This window comes from Carassius carassius, chromosome 18, assembly GCF_963082965.1.
Source record: "Carassius carassius chromosome 18, fCarCar2.1, whole genome shotgun sequence".
Lineage (NCBI taxonomy): Eukaryota > Metazoa > Chordata > Actinopteri > Cypriniformes > Cyprinidae > Carassius > Carassius carassius.
In genome coordinates, this window is record NC_081772.1 from 30054923 (window position 1) to 30074286 (window position 19364).

A 19364-nucleotide genomic window follows, 5' to 3' on the forward strand; every position below is an offset into this window, starting at 1 on the left:
CATTAGGCGTAGTCGTGGCCGAGAGGTTAAGACGATGGACTTGAAATCCATTGGGGTCTCCCTGCGCAGGTTCGAACTCTTCCCATTTCCGGAAGGATTTGCAGTATTGCTTTAGCTTTCTGTGACTGTAATTGTGCCATCTATGGTCCTTCGCTCTCTGTGCCATAACTGCTTCTAGCTTTCATCCTCGTGACACCTGCGTCTCTTCTGGGCAGCTTGTTGTAAAATTGCTGCTTTATAAAAGGTGAGAAGCCAGTGCTCCTTAAGAGCCCGGATAGCTCAGTCGGTAGAGCATCAGACTTTTAATCTGAGGGTCCAGGGTTCAAGTCCCTGTTCGGGCGAAGGTCTTTCTGCTTTTGGCGGAGTCACCTTGCTATCACTACGGTCCATCTCTTCTTCTGAATCTGTACTGGAGCGGTGTTCCTTCCTGCTCCAGGGTATCAGTGCACCTCCCTTGTTTGGCACACCTGATTCTGATGGTCAGCTCGTTAGGAAAGCGCGCTCACAGAGTGAGTAGAATAAGACAGACCTCCGAATTGTGCAGTGCTGTCGGTCCCCAGGCCCAGCACTGAAAAACCCCATTACATAGGATGAGACATGGCAGCCTGATTTCTCCTCAGTGGGACTGCTGTTTTACCCACTTCCAGGGCTAGCTTACATTCTCGGCTTGCTAGGTTGCAAGTAGGTCAGGCAGCAATGTGACACACAACAGGGCAGAAGGTGGTCTGCTTAATTCAAGTCCCTGTTTGGGCGAAGGTCAGTCTACTTTTTGGAGGCCTCAGCTTGCTATCACTACGGGTCCATCTCTTCTGCTGACTCTGTATTAGAGCGATGTTCCTTCCTTCTCCAGGGGGTCAGTACATCTCCCATGATCGGCACACATGATTCTGATGGTCAGCCCTTTAGGAAAGAGTGCTCACGGAGTGAGTAGAATAAGACAGACTTCCCAATTGTGCAGTGCTGTCGGTCCCCAGGGCCAGTACTGAAAAACCCCATTACATAGGATGAGACATGGCAGCCTGATTTCTCCTCAGTGGGACCGCTGTTTTACCCGCTTGCAGGGCTAGCTTGCAATCTCCACTTGCTGACTGAGCTGGGTTGGTTGCAAGAAGGTCAGGCAGCAGTGTTGGACACAAACTGAGCAGAAATTGGTCTACTCCCGTAGTTGTGACCGAGTGGTTAAGGCGATGGACTCAAAATCCATTGGGGTCTCCCCGTGCAGGTTCGAATCCTGCTGACTGTGCTGTTTGCTGAAGGCCATGAGGCAAAGCGTCCATGCATTTTTCACGGTCCTCGCACTTATTTGCGAAATGTCCAGTCCCTCTTCGATGGACAAACACGCCGCTGCTGCTTCTTGTATTCGGGTTCCAGGGGTTGTCCTGGGTGAGCCAGTGGCACGCCGTGATAGTATAGTGGTTAGTACTCTGCGTTGTGGCCGCAGCAACCCCGGTTCGAATCTGGGTCACGGCAACCCTTTGCCGTTGAGTATACGGGAAGGATGAAATTTTTTTACCACCTCATCTTTCTGCGTGATTTTGTTTCTGAAGCTTGGCCTGTGCCGGGCGCCACCAGACAAGGGGGCTTGCTTTCTAACATTAGGCGTAGTCGTGGCCAAGAGGTTAAGGCGATGGACTTGAAATTCTTTGGGGTCTTCCCGCGCAGGTTCGAACCCGGGGTGAGCCAGTGGCACGCCGTGATCGTATAGTGGTTAGTACTCTGCGTTGTGGCCGCAGCAACCCTGGTTCGAATCCGGGTCACGGACCCCCTTTGCCGTTGAGTTTACAGGAATGTTAAAAAATTTTCACCACCTCATCTTTCTGCGTGATTTTGTTTCTGAAGCTTGGCCTGTGCAGGGCGCCACCACACAAGGGGGCTTGCTTTCTAACATTAGGCGTAGTCGTGGCCGAGAGGTTAAGGCGATGGACTTGAAATCCATTGGGGTCTCCCCGCGCAGGTTCGAACCCTGCCGACTACGGGAGGGCTTTGCAGTATTGCTTTAGCTTTCTGTGACGGTAATTGTGCCTTCAATGGTCCTTCGCTCTCTGTGCCATAACTGCTTCTAGCTTTCATCCTCGTGACACCATCGTCTATTTTGGGCAGCTTGTTGTAAAACTGCTGCTTTATAAAAGTTGAGAAGCCAGTGCTCCACAAGAGCCTGGGCTAAGGTCTCTCTGCTTTTGGTGGAGTCACCTTGCTATCACTACGGTCCATCTCTTCTGCTGACTCTGTACTAGAGCGATGTTCCTTCCTGCTCCCGGGGATCAGTGCATCTCCCTTGTTCGGCACACCTGATTCTGATGGTCAGCCCTTTAGGAAAGAGTGCTCACAGAGTGAGTAGAATAAGACAGACTTCCCAATTGTGCAGTGCTGTCGGTCCCCAGGGCCAGTACTGAAAAACCCCATTACATAGGATGAGACATGGCAGCCTGATTTCTCCTCAGTGGGACCGCTGTTTTACCCGCTTCCAGGGCTAGCTTACAATCTCGGCTTGCTAGGTTGCAAGTAGGTCAGACAGCAGTGTTACACACAACATGGCAGAAGGTGGTCTGCTTAATTCAAGTCCCTGTTTGGGCGACGGTCAGTCTTCTTTTTGTAGGCCTCAGCTTGCTATCACTACGTTCCATCTCTTCTTCTGAATCTGTACTGGAGCGGTGTTCCTTCCTGCTCCAGGGTATCAGTGCACCTCCCTTGTTTGGCACACCTGATTCTGATGGTCAGCTCGTTAGGACAGCGCGCTCACAGAGTGAGTAGAATAAGACAGACCTCCCAATTGTGCAGTGCTGTCGGTCCCCAGGCCCAGCACTGAAAAACCCCATTACATGGTGTAACCCAGCTGAAATGTCAAAACACATTTAAATAAATAGTTCATGCTGATTAAAAAAACATGTTAAAAGAATATAAAGTTAAGAGGTGGTTAAAAATCTGATGTTTTCATTGTGTTTAAAAAGTGGTCGGATTCATGTTAAATTGTGTTTGTAAAAGAGAACGTTAGTTTATTTCATAATGTAAAAGCCAAAAAAAGAAAAAAATGATTTTCTTTTAGAGGAAGAATAATTCTGTTAAAACCAGGTTGTTTTGTCATGTGACCTTACGTCTGTGAGGGGAGGGGGACGAACACAGAAAGAGATAAGGATGGAAGGAGAGACGCATGTGAGAAAAAAAGTGGATTAAACAGTTCGTTTGTGCATTGAACAGCTTGTTATGCTGAACTTCTGATAGCTTGTACTTTTGATGGTCAGCCTGATAATCTTGTAAGTGACAAGTGATAGTTGTGAGCGACAGTTAATTTCAGCACAAAGTTTATTACTGTTGATTACATAAAGACTTCCGTGCTGGCTAAGCACGGGCTAAAGGCTAAGAGAAACGTGATCGGACTGTGTGGATGCAGCTGTTAGCTAACGCAGCTAGCCATGTAGCTGTTCGTCAGTTCCCGACCAGGAAACGAGAGGACGTGAACCAGATAGCGCTCTGAGCTATCAGGGATGCTCAGAGTTCCTCTGGCAACGTTGGATAATCATCAGAGATCGTGTGGATATCGGTGTGGACACCTGTGTGCACTTCCATTCTCATCTGGACTGAGGTGAACTGACTGGAACATTGTGCTTGGATAAGGTATCTGTTTCTTTTTGTTTTAACTCAATGAACCTGTAATTTTTGGGTTCCAACGATCCCGAGCCACGACTCAGGCCTGCAACGTTTGTTTTTCTAATAAGGGGTGCCGGCTTTTATTATTTTTATAAAAGTGAAACATTGTGTGAAATATTTTATTCCTTAAGAAAACACTGTTTTTTTAATTGTATACTGTATACTGGTCATTGTATACTGGTGTTTGCATTTTAGCCTAAGGGCACAGACATTTCATTTAGTTTATACTGTCTTTATTTACAATTATTTTATTTAATTAAAGTGAAAACTTGTTATTTTTACACCAAGGTTTCTGTTGTGAGTTTGAGTAGAATGTGCCATTTATTCAGTTATTTACCATAGTTTAGGTATTTGTCTTAGTCCAAGTTTAAGTTTAAGGCATTTTAGTGACCCATATATTTAATCCAGAATATCACAGACATACAAGAGTATATATGAAACAAACCTAGGGCCCATCGTCTTATGAGCAGGATAGGAATGGTTACATAAAATGGAGGCACCGCTGGGATTGGGGTGATTTGTGATTAGTATTGGGGTTTTAACAGTCAGTGCAGATAATTAAAAAAAAAAAAATCTGTTAAACCACAGAGCAAAATGGCAGACAGAGCACAGCTCATTTCTGAGCTGAAGAGGTGGTGCAGAGGAGAAGGGCTGGATGAGGCTCATGGACTGATGGTGATAGTCCCACCTGATGTTGAAATAGCCCATATTGAAGAAGTTGTTCAAACCATTAAGTGCTTGGGACGTGTGCGTGTCAGAGGCAGGATGTTTGATACTACTTTGAGCAGCCTGATGGTTCTCTGTGAAACTAAGGAGAACCTCACCACTGTAAGCATTCCCCCTGAAGTGATGTATCCTGAGAGTGGAGAAACTTGGCCCCTGGTCACCATAGCTAGCAACCCAGCCCCTGAAGAGTTTGGTACCAAACTGAAAGTGCTGTTAGAGACTGAGGGAAAGACTATGGATGATCTTAAGGCCCTGCTCTCTAGCCCTCAACCACCCACTAACTCTACTGAATCCATCTTAAAGGCAGTGGGAGATCTGTTGGAGAAAACCAGTAAACCTCCTGCTGAAGGTGGGTACCGTCGTCTACGCATTTTCTCAGGACTTCTGCCAGTTCCACCTGGGGAGGAGCAGTTTGATCACTGGCTTGAGCAGGCATGGCTCATGGTGGAGGAGTGCGAATGCATGGAGAGAGAAAAAAGGCGCAGGCTGATGGAATGTTTAAGAGGACCAGCACTAGAAGTAGTTAAGGCTGTAAGAGACTCTCATCCTGATTCAAGTCCAGCTGAATATCTGGAGGCCTTGGAGAGTGCCTTTGGAACTGCTGAGTCTGGAGATGATCTGTATTTTGCTTTTCGACAGATGTACCAGCAACCAGGGGAGAAGTTGTCTGATTTCCTTAGACGCCTGGAGCGGTCTCTGTCTAAAGTTGTTCAGAGAAAAGGCATTTTGCCCAGCAACAAGGACAAAGCCCGTTTGTCTCAACTACTGAAAGGCGCTGTCGCCTCTAAACTTGATGCTAATTCAGTTACAATTAAGGGAGAGGAAGGATAACCCACCAACTTTTCTACAACTGCTGTGTGAAATTCGTCATGAAGAGGAGTATGAAACATCCAGGATGAAACTCAACAATTCAGTGAATCCAGTGCGCTCAAAGCACATAGCTGATGCTAAACAGGCAGAGATCCAAAGTTTAAAAGCTGAGGTAAAAGAGCTCAAGTCAATGGTGGCTGCTCTGGCCCCCAAACCTACTGAAGCTAGAGCAGAACTCTCCAATCCCTCGCCTGTGACCCCTTCACTCTCAGGTGAACCAAGCCAAGACTCCGGGTTAGTGGCTCTAAAGAAGCAATTCAAGAGACTGCAGCAAAAGCTGCATAGGAAAGAGAACACATATGAGCCCTCTGTCAGAAACCCTTCCGTCTCAGCGGTGGAAGCTGGTTACCGAATCCCCACCAGACCCTCGAGACCCTCCGATGAGCAGTTTTGCTACCGGTGTGGGGAGAATGGTCACTTTGTTGCAAAGTGCCACAACCCAGAAAAACAAAACAAAGTCATAAGGAAGCTGATACGAGCCCTAAAAATTGTGAAAGAAAACCAGCCTGTTACCGACCCCACACCTTCTGAAGTAGACTGTGATGTAAAAAGAAGTGTTGTAAACACGCCAGTCACAACGGTAATTCCAGAAGGTTTGATCGGGCCCCCCAGTTTGGTAAAGTTTAAAGTAAAAGGACATCCCTGTAATGCTCTCATGGATAGTGGCTCACAGGTCACTATTATTTTTGAGTCATGGTACAAAAAGCACCTCGCAGATGTCCCCGTGCATCCTGTTTCTGGTCTGGCCATCTGGGGTTTGAGTGAATCCAACAGCAGCTATCCTTACCGTGGCTACAGTTTGGTAGATCTGGAATACCCTTCAGATGTTACTGGAATCAGTGAGGTTGTAACAGTTCTTGCTCTCATTTGCCCCAGTCCTAGGTCTGAAGAGCAGACACCAGTCATAATAGGGACAAATACCTGTCATGTGAGAAATCTGGTCAAGCGCTGCAGTGAAAAGGGTCTTGACATCACCAAAACTCTTGGCATAAAAGTTCATTGCGAAAACATGCCTAAACCCCCAACTTTAGTTTCACCTACCGTCGATGATGATGATGTTAGTTGGGTTACATGGCAAGGTCCAGGTTCCCTTACACTTCCCCCTGGGCAAGACTTACAGGTCAGCTGTAAAGTTGAGTTTATGCAAAAAGTTGATAAAGAGATCCTGATGGTAGACACATCCCCTTCAGCACCACTTCCAGCTAGTGTGCTATTGCAGCCCATGGTTGTGCCTGGCAATGCAGTAAATGTTAACAACTTCCAGATGCTAGTCCAAAATCAGTCCCTTAGGGAGACGGTTATACCAGAGGGCACTGTCATAGGGCACATGTATCTTACTGAGAGTGTCACTACTGTCTCTTTCCAAAAGACAACCGCAACAGACTTTGACAAAACCCTGATCAACTTTGGAGACTCCCCTGTAACAGAGGAATGGAAAGAGCGACTCCGGCAGAAGCTTTCCCAACGATCACATGTGTTCTCCATGGAGGAATGGGAGGTTGGAGAAGCTTAAGGGGTAGAGCACACCATCCATCTGTCTGATTCCCGACCATTCCGGCAACGGTCCAGACGTTTGACTCCTGCTGACATTGATGACGTAAGGAAACATCTTCAAGAGCTCACGCATGCAGGCATCATCAAAGAGTCTCGCAGCCCTTACGCATCACCAATAGTCATCGACAGAAAGAAAAATGGTTCCATACGTATGTGTATTGACTACAGGTTACTAAATAGTCGTACAATACCGGATCAGTACACCACCCCTTGCATCGATGATGCATTAGACTCTTTGTCTGGCAGCAAATGGTTCTCTGTGTTGGACTTGAGAAGTGGATATTACCAGATTCCTATGGCCGAAGAAGACAAGGAAAAAACGGCGTTCATTTGCCCGCTGGGGTTCTTCCAGTTCGAGAGAATGCCCCAGGAAATAACAGGAGCCCCAGCTACTTTCCAAAGGCTAATGGAAAAGACTGTGGGTGACATGAACCTTCTACAGGTTCTTGTTTACTTGGATGACATTATCGTCTTTGGGAAGTCATTAGAAGAACATGAGGAGAGGCTACTTAAGGTGCTCGACAGACTAGGAGAGGCTGGGCTGAAGCTTTCTCTGGATAAGTGTCAATTTTGCCAGCCAAAAGTAAAGTACCTCGGGCACATTGTGTCATCTGAAGGCATCTCACCAGATCCTGCAAAGATCGAAGCAGTTACCAACTGGCCCAAGCCGACTGACCTGAAGACCCTGAGATCTTTTTTGGGGTTTTGCGGGTATTATAGGCGATTCATAGCCAACTATGCTTCCATAGTTAGAACCTTAACAGAGCTAACCAAAGGCTATGCTCCGACACAAAAGAGTAAAAAGCAAAACAAAGATCCCTCCAAGAGCTATCTGAAAGAGTCTGAGCCATTTGGTCAAAGGTGGGATCAGTCCTGCACCGATGCTTTCCATCGGATCATCTACTGTCTAACACATGCTCCGGTGCTACCATTTGCCGACCCAGAGAAGCCATACATCCTTCATGTGGATGCCAGCTTAAAGGGAGTTGGGGCAGTTCTTTATCAGCAGCATTCAGAGGGTTTGAGACCAGTGGCTTTTGCAAGTAGAAAGCTGAGTCAGTCAGAGAAACGTTATCCAATTCACCAGCTGGAGTTTTTGTCACTCAAATGGGCTGTTGTGGATCGTTTTCAGGATTACCTGTATGGAGCCCGGTTTACGGTACGGACCGACAATAATCCCTTGACATATGTGCTCTCAACTGCTAAGCTGAATGCAGTGGGACACAGATGGCTTGCTGCTTTATCGACTTATGACTTTGATGTGCAGTACAGACCAGGCAAGCACAAACATAGATGCCGATCTTCTTTCCCGACATTTTCCGGATGATGATTCCCACCTAGATTGGGAAACCATATCACAGGATGGGGTGAAGTCGATCTGTCAAAGAGTCAGCTTACCTACTTCCTCAGATGGTTCAGTCCGCTATGTGGATCAGCTCGGAGCTCCCCCAGAATGCATTCCAAACATCTATTCATTCCCCATGCACATGGAGCTTGAGGCTTTGAAACACATAACCAAAGATGAGCTAGTACATGCACAAAAAGAAGATCCAGTCATTGGATCTGCACTACAGGCTGTCCAGCATCATAAATGGCCAGAACATGTTGAGAATGATCCAGAGTTTTCCCAACTGAAAGGAGAGAAAGACAAACTAACTCTAAATGTTGGTCTTCTCTATCGCCAGTCTAAATTGCCTTCAGAGGAGAACGTCAATCAGCTCATTTTGCCGACCAAGTATCGAGACACTGTTCTAAGGGCCCTACATGATGATTTGGGACATCTCGGAATCGAAAGAATAACTGACCTGCTGAGACAGAGATTCTTCTGACCAAAGATAGCAAAGATGTTGAGCAGTATATTAAAAACTGTGGAGAATGTATTACACGCAAGTCCCCTAATCAAAGAACAGCTCCCTTACACCAGATTACCAGCAGGGGACCAATGGATCTTGTGTGTATAGATTTCCTCTCCATGGAAGTAGACTCAAAAGGAATGAGCAGTGTATTGGTCGTAACTGATCACTTTACACGCTATGCACAAGCTTTCCCCACTAAGAACCAGAAAGCTCAAACAGTGGCCACGATCTTAGTTGACAAGATCTTTGTGCATTATGGGCTACCAACTAGGATCCATTCTGATCAGGGGCGGGATTTTGAGAGTAGATTGATCCAAGATCTGTTAAAGATGATGGGGATTCGTAAGTCGCGTACTACTCCCTACCACCCGCAGGGGGATCCGCAGCCTGAAAGGTTCAACAGGACCTTGCTTTCTATGTTAGGAACGCTAACACCTGACAAGAAGCGTCAGTGGAGCCAACATGTACCACACTTGGTCCACGCCTACAACAACACTAAATGTGATTCAACAGGATATTCACCTTATTACTTAATGTTTGGCCGGGAAGCCAAGCTTCGGGTGGACTTGTGCTTTGGAACGGGTGTGGATGGGAAAGTAGACAGTCCTTCCCGCTATGTGGCAAAGTTAAAAGAGGACTTGAAAAAAGCTTATCGGCTGGCATCAGAAATGGCTTATAGATCTCATCAAAGGAACAAGAAGTCCTACGACAAAAGAGTTAGTTTCCAGTCCTTAGACGTCGGTGACAGAGAGTTACTCAGGAACCTGGGGCTGAAAGGCAAACATAAGCTGCAAACAAGGTGGAATCCTATGCCTTACCTGGTTGTTGGAAAAATGCCAAATCTTCCTGTATATAAGCTCAGGCCTGAGAATGGGAAGGGAAGTGTTAAAACGCTTCACAGAGACCACATTCTGCCAATAGGACAGCTAGTGAGACTTCCAAAAGCAGCGGTGGATCATGACTCATGTGTCAGGGCAAGAACAAGAACTGAGACTTCCAGAAAACAGACATTGACCTTACCTGACACTGTCCTCCCCGAGCCACTTAGCACTGATTCTTCTTCCGACTCGGAGTACTACAGACCTACTAGGATTTGCTATAAGCTCAGAGAGACTCCCAGGACCAGACCGACTACACACCTTTCAGAGGACATGCAGGAGGATGTAGATCCCCCTCTGTCAGAAGAGAGCTCTGAAGAGGATGATAAGGTGGAGGAGGGACCCAGTCCGGATGCTGCTCCTGAAACTGATGATGAGCTGGAGGAGACTGGACAGGAGAGCTCTGAAGAGCCAGAAGTTGAACCAAATGAAAGTCAAGATGACAGTGCTCTTAAGTCTACAGACGTAGATGTTAGCGTAGATGCTAGTCAAACACCAGAGCCATTGATTAATAAAGCTGAAACACGCTCGAAAAGACCCATCAAACCAGTAGTAAGACTAACCTATGATGAGCCTGGTAAAGCTAGAGATCAGCCAATCACTATCATACAGAGAGGTGTGGTTATTAAGATTGGAAAGAATTAAACTTAGATAAGCTGTTGTTATATTTACCTTTCTCCTAAAGTAGAGTTTGAGTTGTTGTTGTCTGTTGAGGACACCAGACTATTAGAAGGGGGAGGGTGTAACCCAGCTGAAATGTTAAAACACATTTAAATAAATAGTTCATGTTGATTAAAAAAAACATGTTAAAAGAATATAAAGTTAAGAGGTGGTTAAAAATCTGATGTTTTCATTGTGTTTAAAAAGTGGGCGAATTCATGTTAAATTGTGTTTGTAAAAGAGAACGTTAGTTTATTTCATAATGTAAAAGCCAAAAAAAGAAAACATTATTTTATTTTAGAGGAAGAATAATTCTGTTAAAACCAGGTTGTTTTGTCATGTGACCTTACGTCTGTGAGGGGAGGGGGACGAACACAGAAAGAGATAAGGATGGAAGGAGAGACGCATGTGAGAAAAAAGTGGATTAAACAGTTCGTTTGTGCATTGAACAGCTTGTTATGCTGAACTTCTGATAGCTTGTACTTTTGATGGTCAGCCTGATAATCTTGTAAGTGACAAGTGATAGTTGTGAGCGACAGTTAATTTCAGCACGAAGTTTATTACTGTTGATTACATGCAGGCTGCCGTGCTGGCTAAGCACGGGCAAAAGGCTAAGAGAAACGTGATCGGACTGTGTGGATGCAGCTGTTAGCTAACGCAGCTAGCCATGTAGCTGTTCGTCAGTTCCCGACCAGGAAACGAGAGGACGTGAACCAGATAGCGCTCTGAGCTACCAGGGATGCTCAGAATTCCTCTGGCAACGTTGGATAATCATCAGAGATTGTGTGGATATCGGTGTGGACACCTGTGTGCGCTTCCATTCTCATCTGGACTGAGGTGAACTGACTGGAACATTGTGCTTGGAAAAGGTATCTGTTTTTTTTTGTTATAATTCAATGAACCTGTAATTTTTGGGTTCCAACGATCCCGAGCCACGAATCAGGCCTGCAACGTTTGTTTTTCTAATAAGGGGTGCCGGCTTTTATTATTTTTATAAAAGTGAAACATTGTGTGAAATATTTTATTCCTGAAGAAAACACTGTTTTTTGAACTGTCATTGTATACTGGTGTTTGCATTTTAGCCTAAGGGCACAGACATTTCATTTAGTTTATACTGTCTTTATTTACAATTATTTTATTTAATTAAAGTGAGAACTTGTTATTTTTACACCAAGGTTTCTGTTGTGAGTTTGAGTAGAATGTGACATTTATTCAGTTATTTACCATAGTTTAGGTATTTGTCTTAGTCCAAGTTTAAGTTTAAGGCATTTTAGTGACCCATATATTTAATCCAGAATATCACACACATACGAGAGTATATATGAAACGAACCTAGGGCCCATCCTCTTATGAGCAGGATAGGAAGGGTTACAATAGGATGAGACATGGCAGCCTGATTTCTCCTCAGTGGGACTGCTGTTTTACCCGCTTCCAGGGCTAGCTTACAATCTCGGCTTGCTAGGTTGCAAGTAGGTCAGGCAGCAATGTGACACACAACAGGGCAGAAGGTGGTCTGCTTAATTCAAGTCCCTGTTTGGGCGACGGTAAGTCTACATTTTGGAGGCCTCAGCTTGCTATCACTACGGGTCCATCTCTTCTGCTGACTCTGTATTAGAGCGATGTTCTTTCCTTCTCCAGGGGGTCAGTGCATCTCCCTTGTTCGGCACACATGATTCTGATGGTCAGCCCTTTAGGAAAGAGTGCTCACGGAGTGAGTAGAATAAGACAGACCTCCCATTTGTGCAGTGCTGTCGGTCCCCAGGGCCAGTACTGAAAAACCCCATTACATAGGATGAGACATGGCAGCCTGATTTCTCCTCAGTGGGACTGCTGTTTTAGCCGCTTCCAGGGCTAGATTAGAATCTCGGCTTGCTAGGTTGCAAGTAGGTCAGGCAGCAGTGTTACACACAACATGGCAGAAGGTGGTCTGCTTAATTCAAGTCCCTGTTTGGCCGAAGGTCAGTCTTCTTTTTGTAGGCCTCAGCTTGCTATCACTACGGTCCATCTCTTCTGCTGACTCTGTACTAGAGTGATGTTCCTTCCTGCTCCCGGGGATCAGTGCATCTCCCTTGTTAGGCACACCTGATTCTGATGGTCAGCCGTTTAAGAAAGAGTGCTCACAGAGTGAGAAGAATAAGACAGACTTCCCAATTGTGCAGTGCTGTCGGTCCCCAGGGCCAGTACTGAAAAACCCCATTACATAGGATGAGACATGGCAGCCTGATTTCTCCTCAGTGGGACAGCTGTTTTACCCGCTTGCAGGGCTAGCTTGCAATCTCCGCTTGCTGACTGAGCTGGGTTGGTTGCAAGCAGGTCAGGCAGCAGTGTTGGGCACAAACTGAGCAGAAATTGGTCTACTCCCGTAGTTGTGGCCGAGTGGTTAAGGCGATGGACTAGAAATCCATTGGGGTCTCGCCGCGCAGGTTCGAATTCTGCAGACTACGCTGTTTGCTGAAGGCCATGAGGCAAAGCGTCCATGCATTTTTCACGGTCCTCGCACTTATTTGCGAAATGTCCAGTCCCTCTTCGATGGACAAACACGCCGCTGCTGCTTTTTGTATCCGGGCTCTAGGGGTTGTCTTGGGTGAGCCAGTGGCACGCCTTGATCGTATAGTGGTTAGTACTCTGCGTTGTGACCGCAGCAACCCCGGCTCGTATCCGGGTCACGGCAATCCTTTGCTGTTGAGTATACGGGAAGGTTGAAAAAATTTTACCACCTCATCTTTCTGCGTGATTTTGTTTCTGAAGCTTGGCCTGTGCAGGGCGCCACCAGACAAGGGGGCTTGCTTTCTAACATTAGGCGTAGTCGTGGCCGAGAGGTTAAGGCGATGGACTTGAAATCCATTGGGGTCTCCCCGCGCAGATTCGAACTCTACCGACTACGGGAGGGATTTGCAGTATTGCTTTAGCTTTCTGTGACGGTAATTGTGCCTTCTATGGTCCTTCGCTCTCTGTGCCATAACTGCTTCTAGCTTTCATCCTCGTGACACCTGCGTCTCTTCTGGGCAGCTTGTTGTAAAACTGCTGCTTTATAAAAGGTGAGAAGCCAGTGCTCCACAAGAGCCGGGATAGCCCAGTCGGTAGAGAATCAGACTATTAATCTGAGGGTCCAGGGTTCAAGTCCCCGTTCGGGCGAAAGTCTGTCTGCTTTTGGCGAAGTCACCTTGCTATCACTACGGTCCATCTCTTCTTCTGAATCTGTACTGGAGCGGTGTTCCTTCCTACTCCACGGTATCAGTGCACCTCCCTTGTTTGGCACACCTGATTCTGATGGTCAGCTCGTTAGGAAAGCGAGCTCACAGAGTGAGTAGAATAAGACAGACCTCCGAATTGTGCAGTGCTGTCGGTCCCCAGGCCCAGCACTGAAAAACCCCATTACATAGGATGAGACATAGCAGCCTGATTTCTCCTCAGTGGGACTGCTGTTTTACCCGCTTCCAGGGCTAGCTTACAATCTCGGCTTGCTAGGTTGCAAGTAGGTCAGGCAGCAATGTGACACACAACAGGGCAGAAGTTGGTCTGCTTAATTCAAGTCCCTGTTTGGGCGAAGGTCAGTCTTCTTTTTGTAGGCCTCAGCTTGCTATCACTACGGTCCATCTCTTCTGCTGACTCTGTACTAGAGCGATGTTCCTTTCTGCTCCCAGGGATCAGTGCATCTCCCTCTTTCGGCAAACCTGATTCTGATGGTCAGCCCTTTAGGAAAGAGTGATCACAGAGTGAGTAGAATAAGACAGACTTCCCAATTGTGCAGTGTTGTCGGTCCCCAGGGCCAGTACTGAAAAACCCCATTACATAGGATGAGACATGGCAGCCTGATTTCTCCTCAGTGGGACCGCTGTTTTACCCGCTTGCAGGGCTAGCTTGCAATCTCCGCTTGCTGACTGAGCTGGGTTGGTTGCAAGTAGGTCAGGCAGCAGTGTTGGACACAAACTGAGCAGAAATTGGTCTACTCCCGTAGTCGTGGACGAGTGGTTAAGGTGATGGACTTGAAATCCATTGGGGTCTTCCCTCGCAGGTTCGAATCCTGCTGACTACGCTGTTTGCTGAAGGCCATGAGGCAAAGCATCCATGCATTTTTCACGGTCCTCGCACTTATTACTCTTCGATGGACAAACACGACGCTGCTGCTTCTTATATCCGGGCTCCAAGGATTTTCTTGTGTGAGCCAGTGGCACATCGTGATCGTATATTGGTTAATACTCTGCGTTGTGGCCGCAGCAACCCCGGTTCAAATCCGGGTCATGGCAACCCTTTGCCGTTGAGTATACGGGAAGGTTGAAAATTTTTTACCACCTCATCTTTCTGCGTGATTTTGTTTCTGAAACTTGGCCTGTGCAGGGCGCCATCAGACAAGGGGACTTGCTTTCTAACATTAGGCGTAGTCGTGGCCGGGAGGTTAAGGCGATGGACTTGAAATCCATTGGGGTCTCCCTGCTCAGGTTCGAACTCTTCCCATTTCCGGAAGGATTTGCAGTATTGCTTTAGCTTTCTGTGACTGTAATTGTGCCTTCTATGGTCCTTCGCTCTCTGTGCCATAACTGCTTCTAGCTTTCATCCTCGTGACACCTGCGTCTCTTCTAGGCAGCTTGTTGTAAAACTGCTGCTTTATAAAAGGTGAGAAGCCAGTGCTCCACAAGAGCCCGGATAGCTCAGTTGGTAGAGCATCACACTTTTAATCTGAGGGTCCAGGCTTCAAGTCCCTGTTCGGGCGAAGGTCTGTCTGCTTTTGGCGGAGTCACCATGCTATCACTACGGTCCATCTCTTCTTCTGAATCTGTACTGGAGCGGTGTTCCTTCCTGCTACAGGGTATCAGTGCACCTCCCTTGTTTGGCACACCTGATTCTGATGGTCAGCTCGTTAGGAAAGCGCGCTCACAGAGTGAGTAGAATAAGACAGACCTCAGAATTGTGCAGTGCTGTCGGTCCCCAGGCCCAGCACTGAAAAACCCCATTACATAGGATGAGAAATGGCAGCCTGATTTCTCCTCAGTGGGACTGCTGTTTTACCCGCTTCTAGGGCTAGCTTACAATCTCGGCTTGCTAGGTTGCAAGTAGGTCAGGCAGCAGTGTTACACACAACATGGCAGAAGGTGGTCTGCTTAATTCAAGTCCCTGTTTGGGCGTAGGTCAGTCTTCTTTTTGTAGGCCTCAGCTTGCTATCACTACGGTCCATCTCTTCTGCTGACTGTACTAGAGCGATGTTCCTTTCTGCTCCCGGGGATCAGTGCATCTCCCTCTTTCGGCAAACCTGATTCTGATGGTCAGCCCTTTAGGAAAGAGTGATCACAGAGTGAGTAGAATAAGACAGACTTCCCAATTGTGCAGTGTTGTCGGTCCCCAGGGACAGTACTGAAAAACCCCATTACATAGGATGAGACATGGCAGCCTGATTTCTCCTCAGTGGGACCGCTGTTTTACCCGCTTGCAGGGCTAGCTTGCAATCTCCGCTTGCTGACTGAGCTGGGTTGGTTGCACGTAGGTCAGGCAGCAGTGTTGGACACAAACTGAGCAGAAATTGGTTGGCTTGTTCGGCACACCTGATTCTTATGGTCAGCCCTTTAGGAAAGAGTGTCCATAAAGTGTGTCCATTTTTTTTGGAGCGTCCATTCAGGTATAAGTTTGAGGGCTCGTGTACGTGGGTTAAGGGGAACTGCGCGCTGACCCCAAAAAATTTTTGCCGGACGCGGTGTCAATGTCTGCCGGACTGCGCTGGCCCACGGGAGACCCCTGACCGGCGCGGGAGGATCTGGTCCCCCAAGGGGCCTCGCGGAAGCTTACCCAAATTTGAGGCCCCTAAATGCCATACAGCACTTCTCCACAGGGTGGCGCACGGAGCAGTACACCTCAGGTTTAAAACAGTGGCATTTACCCGAATGGGGGGTGGACGATTCTTTTGCCCACGAAACCAATTTTTGTCCATTTGACCTTTAAAGTTACAGAATGACCATGGAACCGTTGCGGACCCCCGTCGGACCCCCAACCCGGGTCCCACGAACCCATTATTTGTACATTTGACCATTATATTCACACAATGACTGCGGATCATCTGCGGACCCCTTGCGGACCCCCACCCTGGGTCCCACGAACCCAGTATTTGTCCATTTGACCATTATATTCACACAATGACTGCGGAACATCTGCGGACCACTTGCGGACCCCCACCCTGGGTCCCACGAACCCACTATTTGTCCAATTGACCATTATATTCACACAATGACTGCGGATCATCTGCGGACCACTTGCGGACCCCCACCCTGGGTCCCACGAACCCACTATTTGTCCATTTGACCATTATGTTCACACAATGACTGAGGATCATCTGCGGACCACTTGCGGACCCCCACCCTGGGTCCCACTGACCCACTATTTGTCCATTTGACCATTATGTTCACACAATGACTGCGGATCATCTGCGGACCACTTGCGGACCCCCACCCTGGGTCCCACGAACCCACTATTTGTCCATTTGACCATTATGTTCACGGAATGAGCCCAGATCACATGCGGAACATTTGCGGACCCCACCCCTGGGTCCCACGTACCCAATATTTGTCCATTTGACCATTAGCGTTAGAAAAGGGCCTCGGTTGGACATTTTTTTCTGAGACATCCCTGGGGCCCAAAACTTGGAAAGGTGGCTCCTGGGGCCTCCCCCAGTAAGCTTATGAAGGCCCGGGGCCCAAGAGCCGAACACATGCTGAACACATTCAAATAAATGGCAGGTGGTTTTTTTTTAGAAAAGTCACAGGGGCCCGAAATTCAGAACGGTGCATCTTTGGGGCCCCTGGATCATGCAGTCAAAAGCGCGGGGCCCTAGTGCGATGCACTTTTTTCCCTTTAGTCCTACGACTACTTGCTTCGGGGCCTTGGGTGAGGGGCCCCTGAGATGCCAGAATCTCAAATCTGGGGGCCCTACGGCCTATCGTCTCCGAACTGTGGACGTCCCACCTCCAATCAAAACGCGTAACGCTTTTGTGGACGTGGGGTCCCTTCTGTGACCGTTTGACCCCTAAAGAAGGTGGTAGGGCCACCAGACTTCAGTGCCCGGTCGAGGGGATCCCCTCGAGACACATATCCAAAATTCGGCCCGATCGGACCCTTCGGAGTCGTGTCCACGTCGTGTCCACGACCCTCGCGGGATCTCCCGAATTTCAGCCGCGGGGTCCAACGCATCGCGGAGATATTAGCAAAAAAATAGTACCATCCACCCCCCTCGCACCCACTCATCCATGCCGGCCAGGGTGCACCCTCCCCGGCTAGAGAAGGCAGCTCGAAGGGGGTGGAAGTCGGAAGAAAAAAATTTTTATGAGGCCTACAGAAAACACTTGTACTGTACCCAGGGCACTCAGAGGAATCCATTTTTGTAAGTTTTATCCCATTATACTGTAGAAATATGCATATAAAAAATGTTGGATTTTGGTTAACCAAAATGTCACAGACTTTGCCAAGCTGTAACTCCGCAAAACGGGGCTAAACTGCACCAAAATCGGGTCAAGGTCAGAACAGGTGGCCCTCTATCCGATGACACCTGCCCCATGTCCCTATGACCCCGGGGGTCAAAGTTACGGCCCCCCAAAATGTGGGATTTGAACCGGGATAACTCAGGAACCGGACCACCCAGGAACTAGAGGGTGGTCGCATACGGTAGGCCCCTCGACCCTCTAGGGATCCCCTGAATTTCAGTCCCGGGGTCCACCGCTTTGCGGAGATATTAGCAGAAAAATAGTACCATCCACCCCCCTCGCACCTACTCATCCATGCCGGCCAGGGTGCACCCTCCCCGGCTAGAGAAGGCAGCTCAAGGGGGGTGGAAGTCGGAAGAAAATTTTTTTTATGAGGCCGAGAGAAAACAGTTGTACTGTACTCAGGGCACTCAGAAGAATCAATTTTTGTAAGTTTTAACCCATAATACTGTAGAATTTGCATAAAAATGAGCGTTGAATTTTGGCACACATGTGCACCACATGTGGTGCGTATCTCACTTTTCATTAAATAGCAACTGTATTTAACTTTTTTTATTTCAAATGTGTGTTATTGTTAATGAAAAGACCTTTACTGTACTCAGGACACCCAGAGGAATCCATTCTTGTAAGTTTTATCCAATAATAATGTAAAATATGCATAAAAAATTATGTCCACCAGAGCACTACGGAGGTCCCGCTGAATAAATTGTAAATGGACATTTTTTTTAAAAAAACCTCCCATTTGCCATTTATTCAGCACGCCCTTCCTAATGGTTCCGTGGACGGATCAATTTTAGCGATTTCGTGGTTGAAGTCTCATCTGCTGTACTCCATCTGCAAGCTCCGAGGAACCCATTTTTGTAAGTTTTGTCCCATAATACTGTAGAATTATGCATAGAAAACCACATGTGGTGCATGTCCACCCGCAATTTATTTGAACCCCATTCAAATATATGGCAGGGGGGACTTTTTTAGAAAAGACCCAGGAGCCCGAAATTCGGATCGGTGGGTCCAGGGGCCGCCCCGATTGAGCTGCCGAAAGAGCGGGGCCCTAAGGCGAGGGGATAATTCGGAGCCTCCTGCACAAAATCTCTCCCTCAGCCCTCTCTGACTCTTACATGATCAGAGCCTTTTGAGAGATTTCAGGGTGCCGGATGGGAATTATTTTTTCAAGGTCCTACAGCTTCGTACTTTGGGGACATGGGAGAGGGGCCTCTGAGATGCGAGAATCTCGAATCTCGGGGACCTACGACCCATCGTCTCCGAAGGGCGGATGTCCCATCTCCAATGTAAACGCGTACCGGTTTGGTGGACAAGCGCTCCCTTTTTTGACCCTTTGACCCCTAAATAAGGTCGTAGGGTCACCAGACTTCTATGCCCGGTCGAGGTGGCCCCCATGAGACACATATCCAAAATTCGGCCCGATCGGACCCCGGCGAGCCGTGTCCACGAAACCGCTAGGCCGAACACATTCAAGTAAATGGCAGGAGGGATTTTTTTGAAATGTCCTAGGGGCCCGAAATTTGGATCGGTTGCTCCTGAGGGCCCCTAGAACGTGCTGTCAAAAGCGTGAGGACCTAGCGCGATGCCCTTTTTTTCCATGGGTCCTACGACTACGTGTTTCGGAGCCCTTGTTGAGGGGCCCCTGAGAAGCCAGAATCTCAAATCTGGGGGCCCTACAACCTATCGTCTCCGAACTGTGGACGTCCCAC

The 19364-nt window shown here is 47.7% G+C and overlaps 1 protein-coding gene and 5 non-coding genes across 6 annotated transcripts; all 6 read left to right on the forward strand.

The window, feature by feature from the left end:
• The first annotated feature begins 268 nt into the window (after window positions 1-268).
• On the forward strand, window positions 269-341 carry trnak-uuu (transfer RNA lysine (anticodon UUU)). Its single transcript has one exon. It is a non-coding gene; the product is annotated as a tRNA-Lys (tRNA).
• Window positions 342-1161: 820 nt separating this feature from the next.
• On the forward strand, window positions 1162-1243 carry trnal-caa (transfer RNA leucine (anticodon CAA)). Its single transcript has one exon. It is a non-coding gene; the product is annotated as a tRNA-Leu (tRNA).
• A 155-nt stretch (window positions 1244-1398) lies between these two features.
• On the forward strand, window positions 1399-1470 carry trnah-gug (transfer RNA histidin (anticodon GUG)). The gene has a single exon. It is a non-coding gene; the product is annotated as a tRNA-His (tRNA).
• Window positions 1471-1893: 423 nt separating this feature from the next.
• Window positions 1894-1975, forward strand: trnas-uga (transfer RNA serine (anticodon UGA)). The gene has a single exon. It is a non-coding gene; the product is annotated as a tRNA-Ser (tRNA).
• A 2264-nt stretch (window positions 1976-4239) lies between these two features.
• On the forward strand, window positions 4240-5202 carry LOC132092002 (paraneoplastic antigen Ma1 homolog). Its single transcript, XM_059498048.1, has one exon. It carries the CDS (start codon window positions 4240-4242, stop codon window positions 5200-5202), a length of 963 nt encoding a protein of 320 aa, XP_059354031.1.
• An 8049-nt stretch (window positions 5203-13251) lies between these two features.
• trnan-auu (transfer RNA asparagine (anticodon AUU)) lies at window positions 13252-13324 on the forward strand. Its single transcript has one exon. It is a non-coding gene; the product is annotated as a tRNA-Asn (tRNA).
• Window positions 13325-19364: the final 6040 nt, after the last annotated feature.

What these genes read in the sequence shown, in the direction of transcription:
- LOC132092002 (XM_059498048.1), top strand. Translation starts at nt 4,240, where the DNA reads ATGGCAGACAGAGCACAGCTCATTTCTGAGCTGAAGAGGTGGTGCAGA.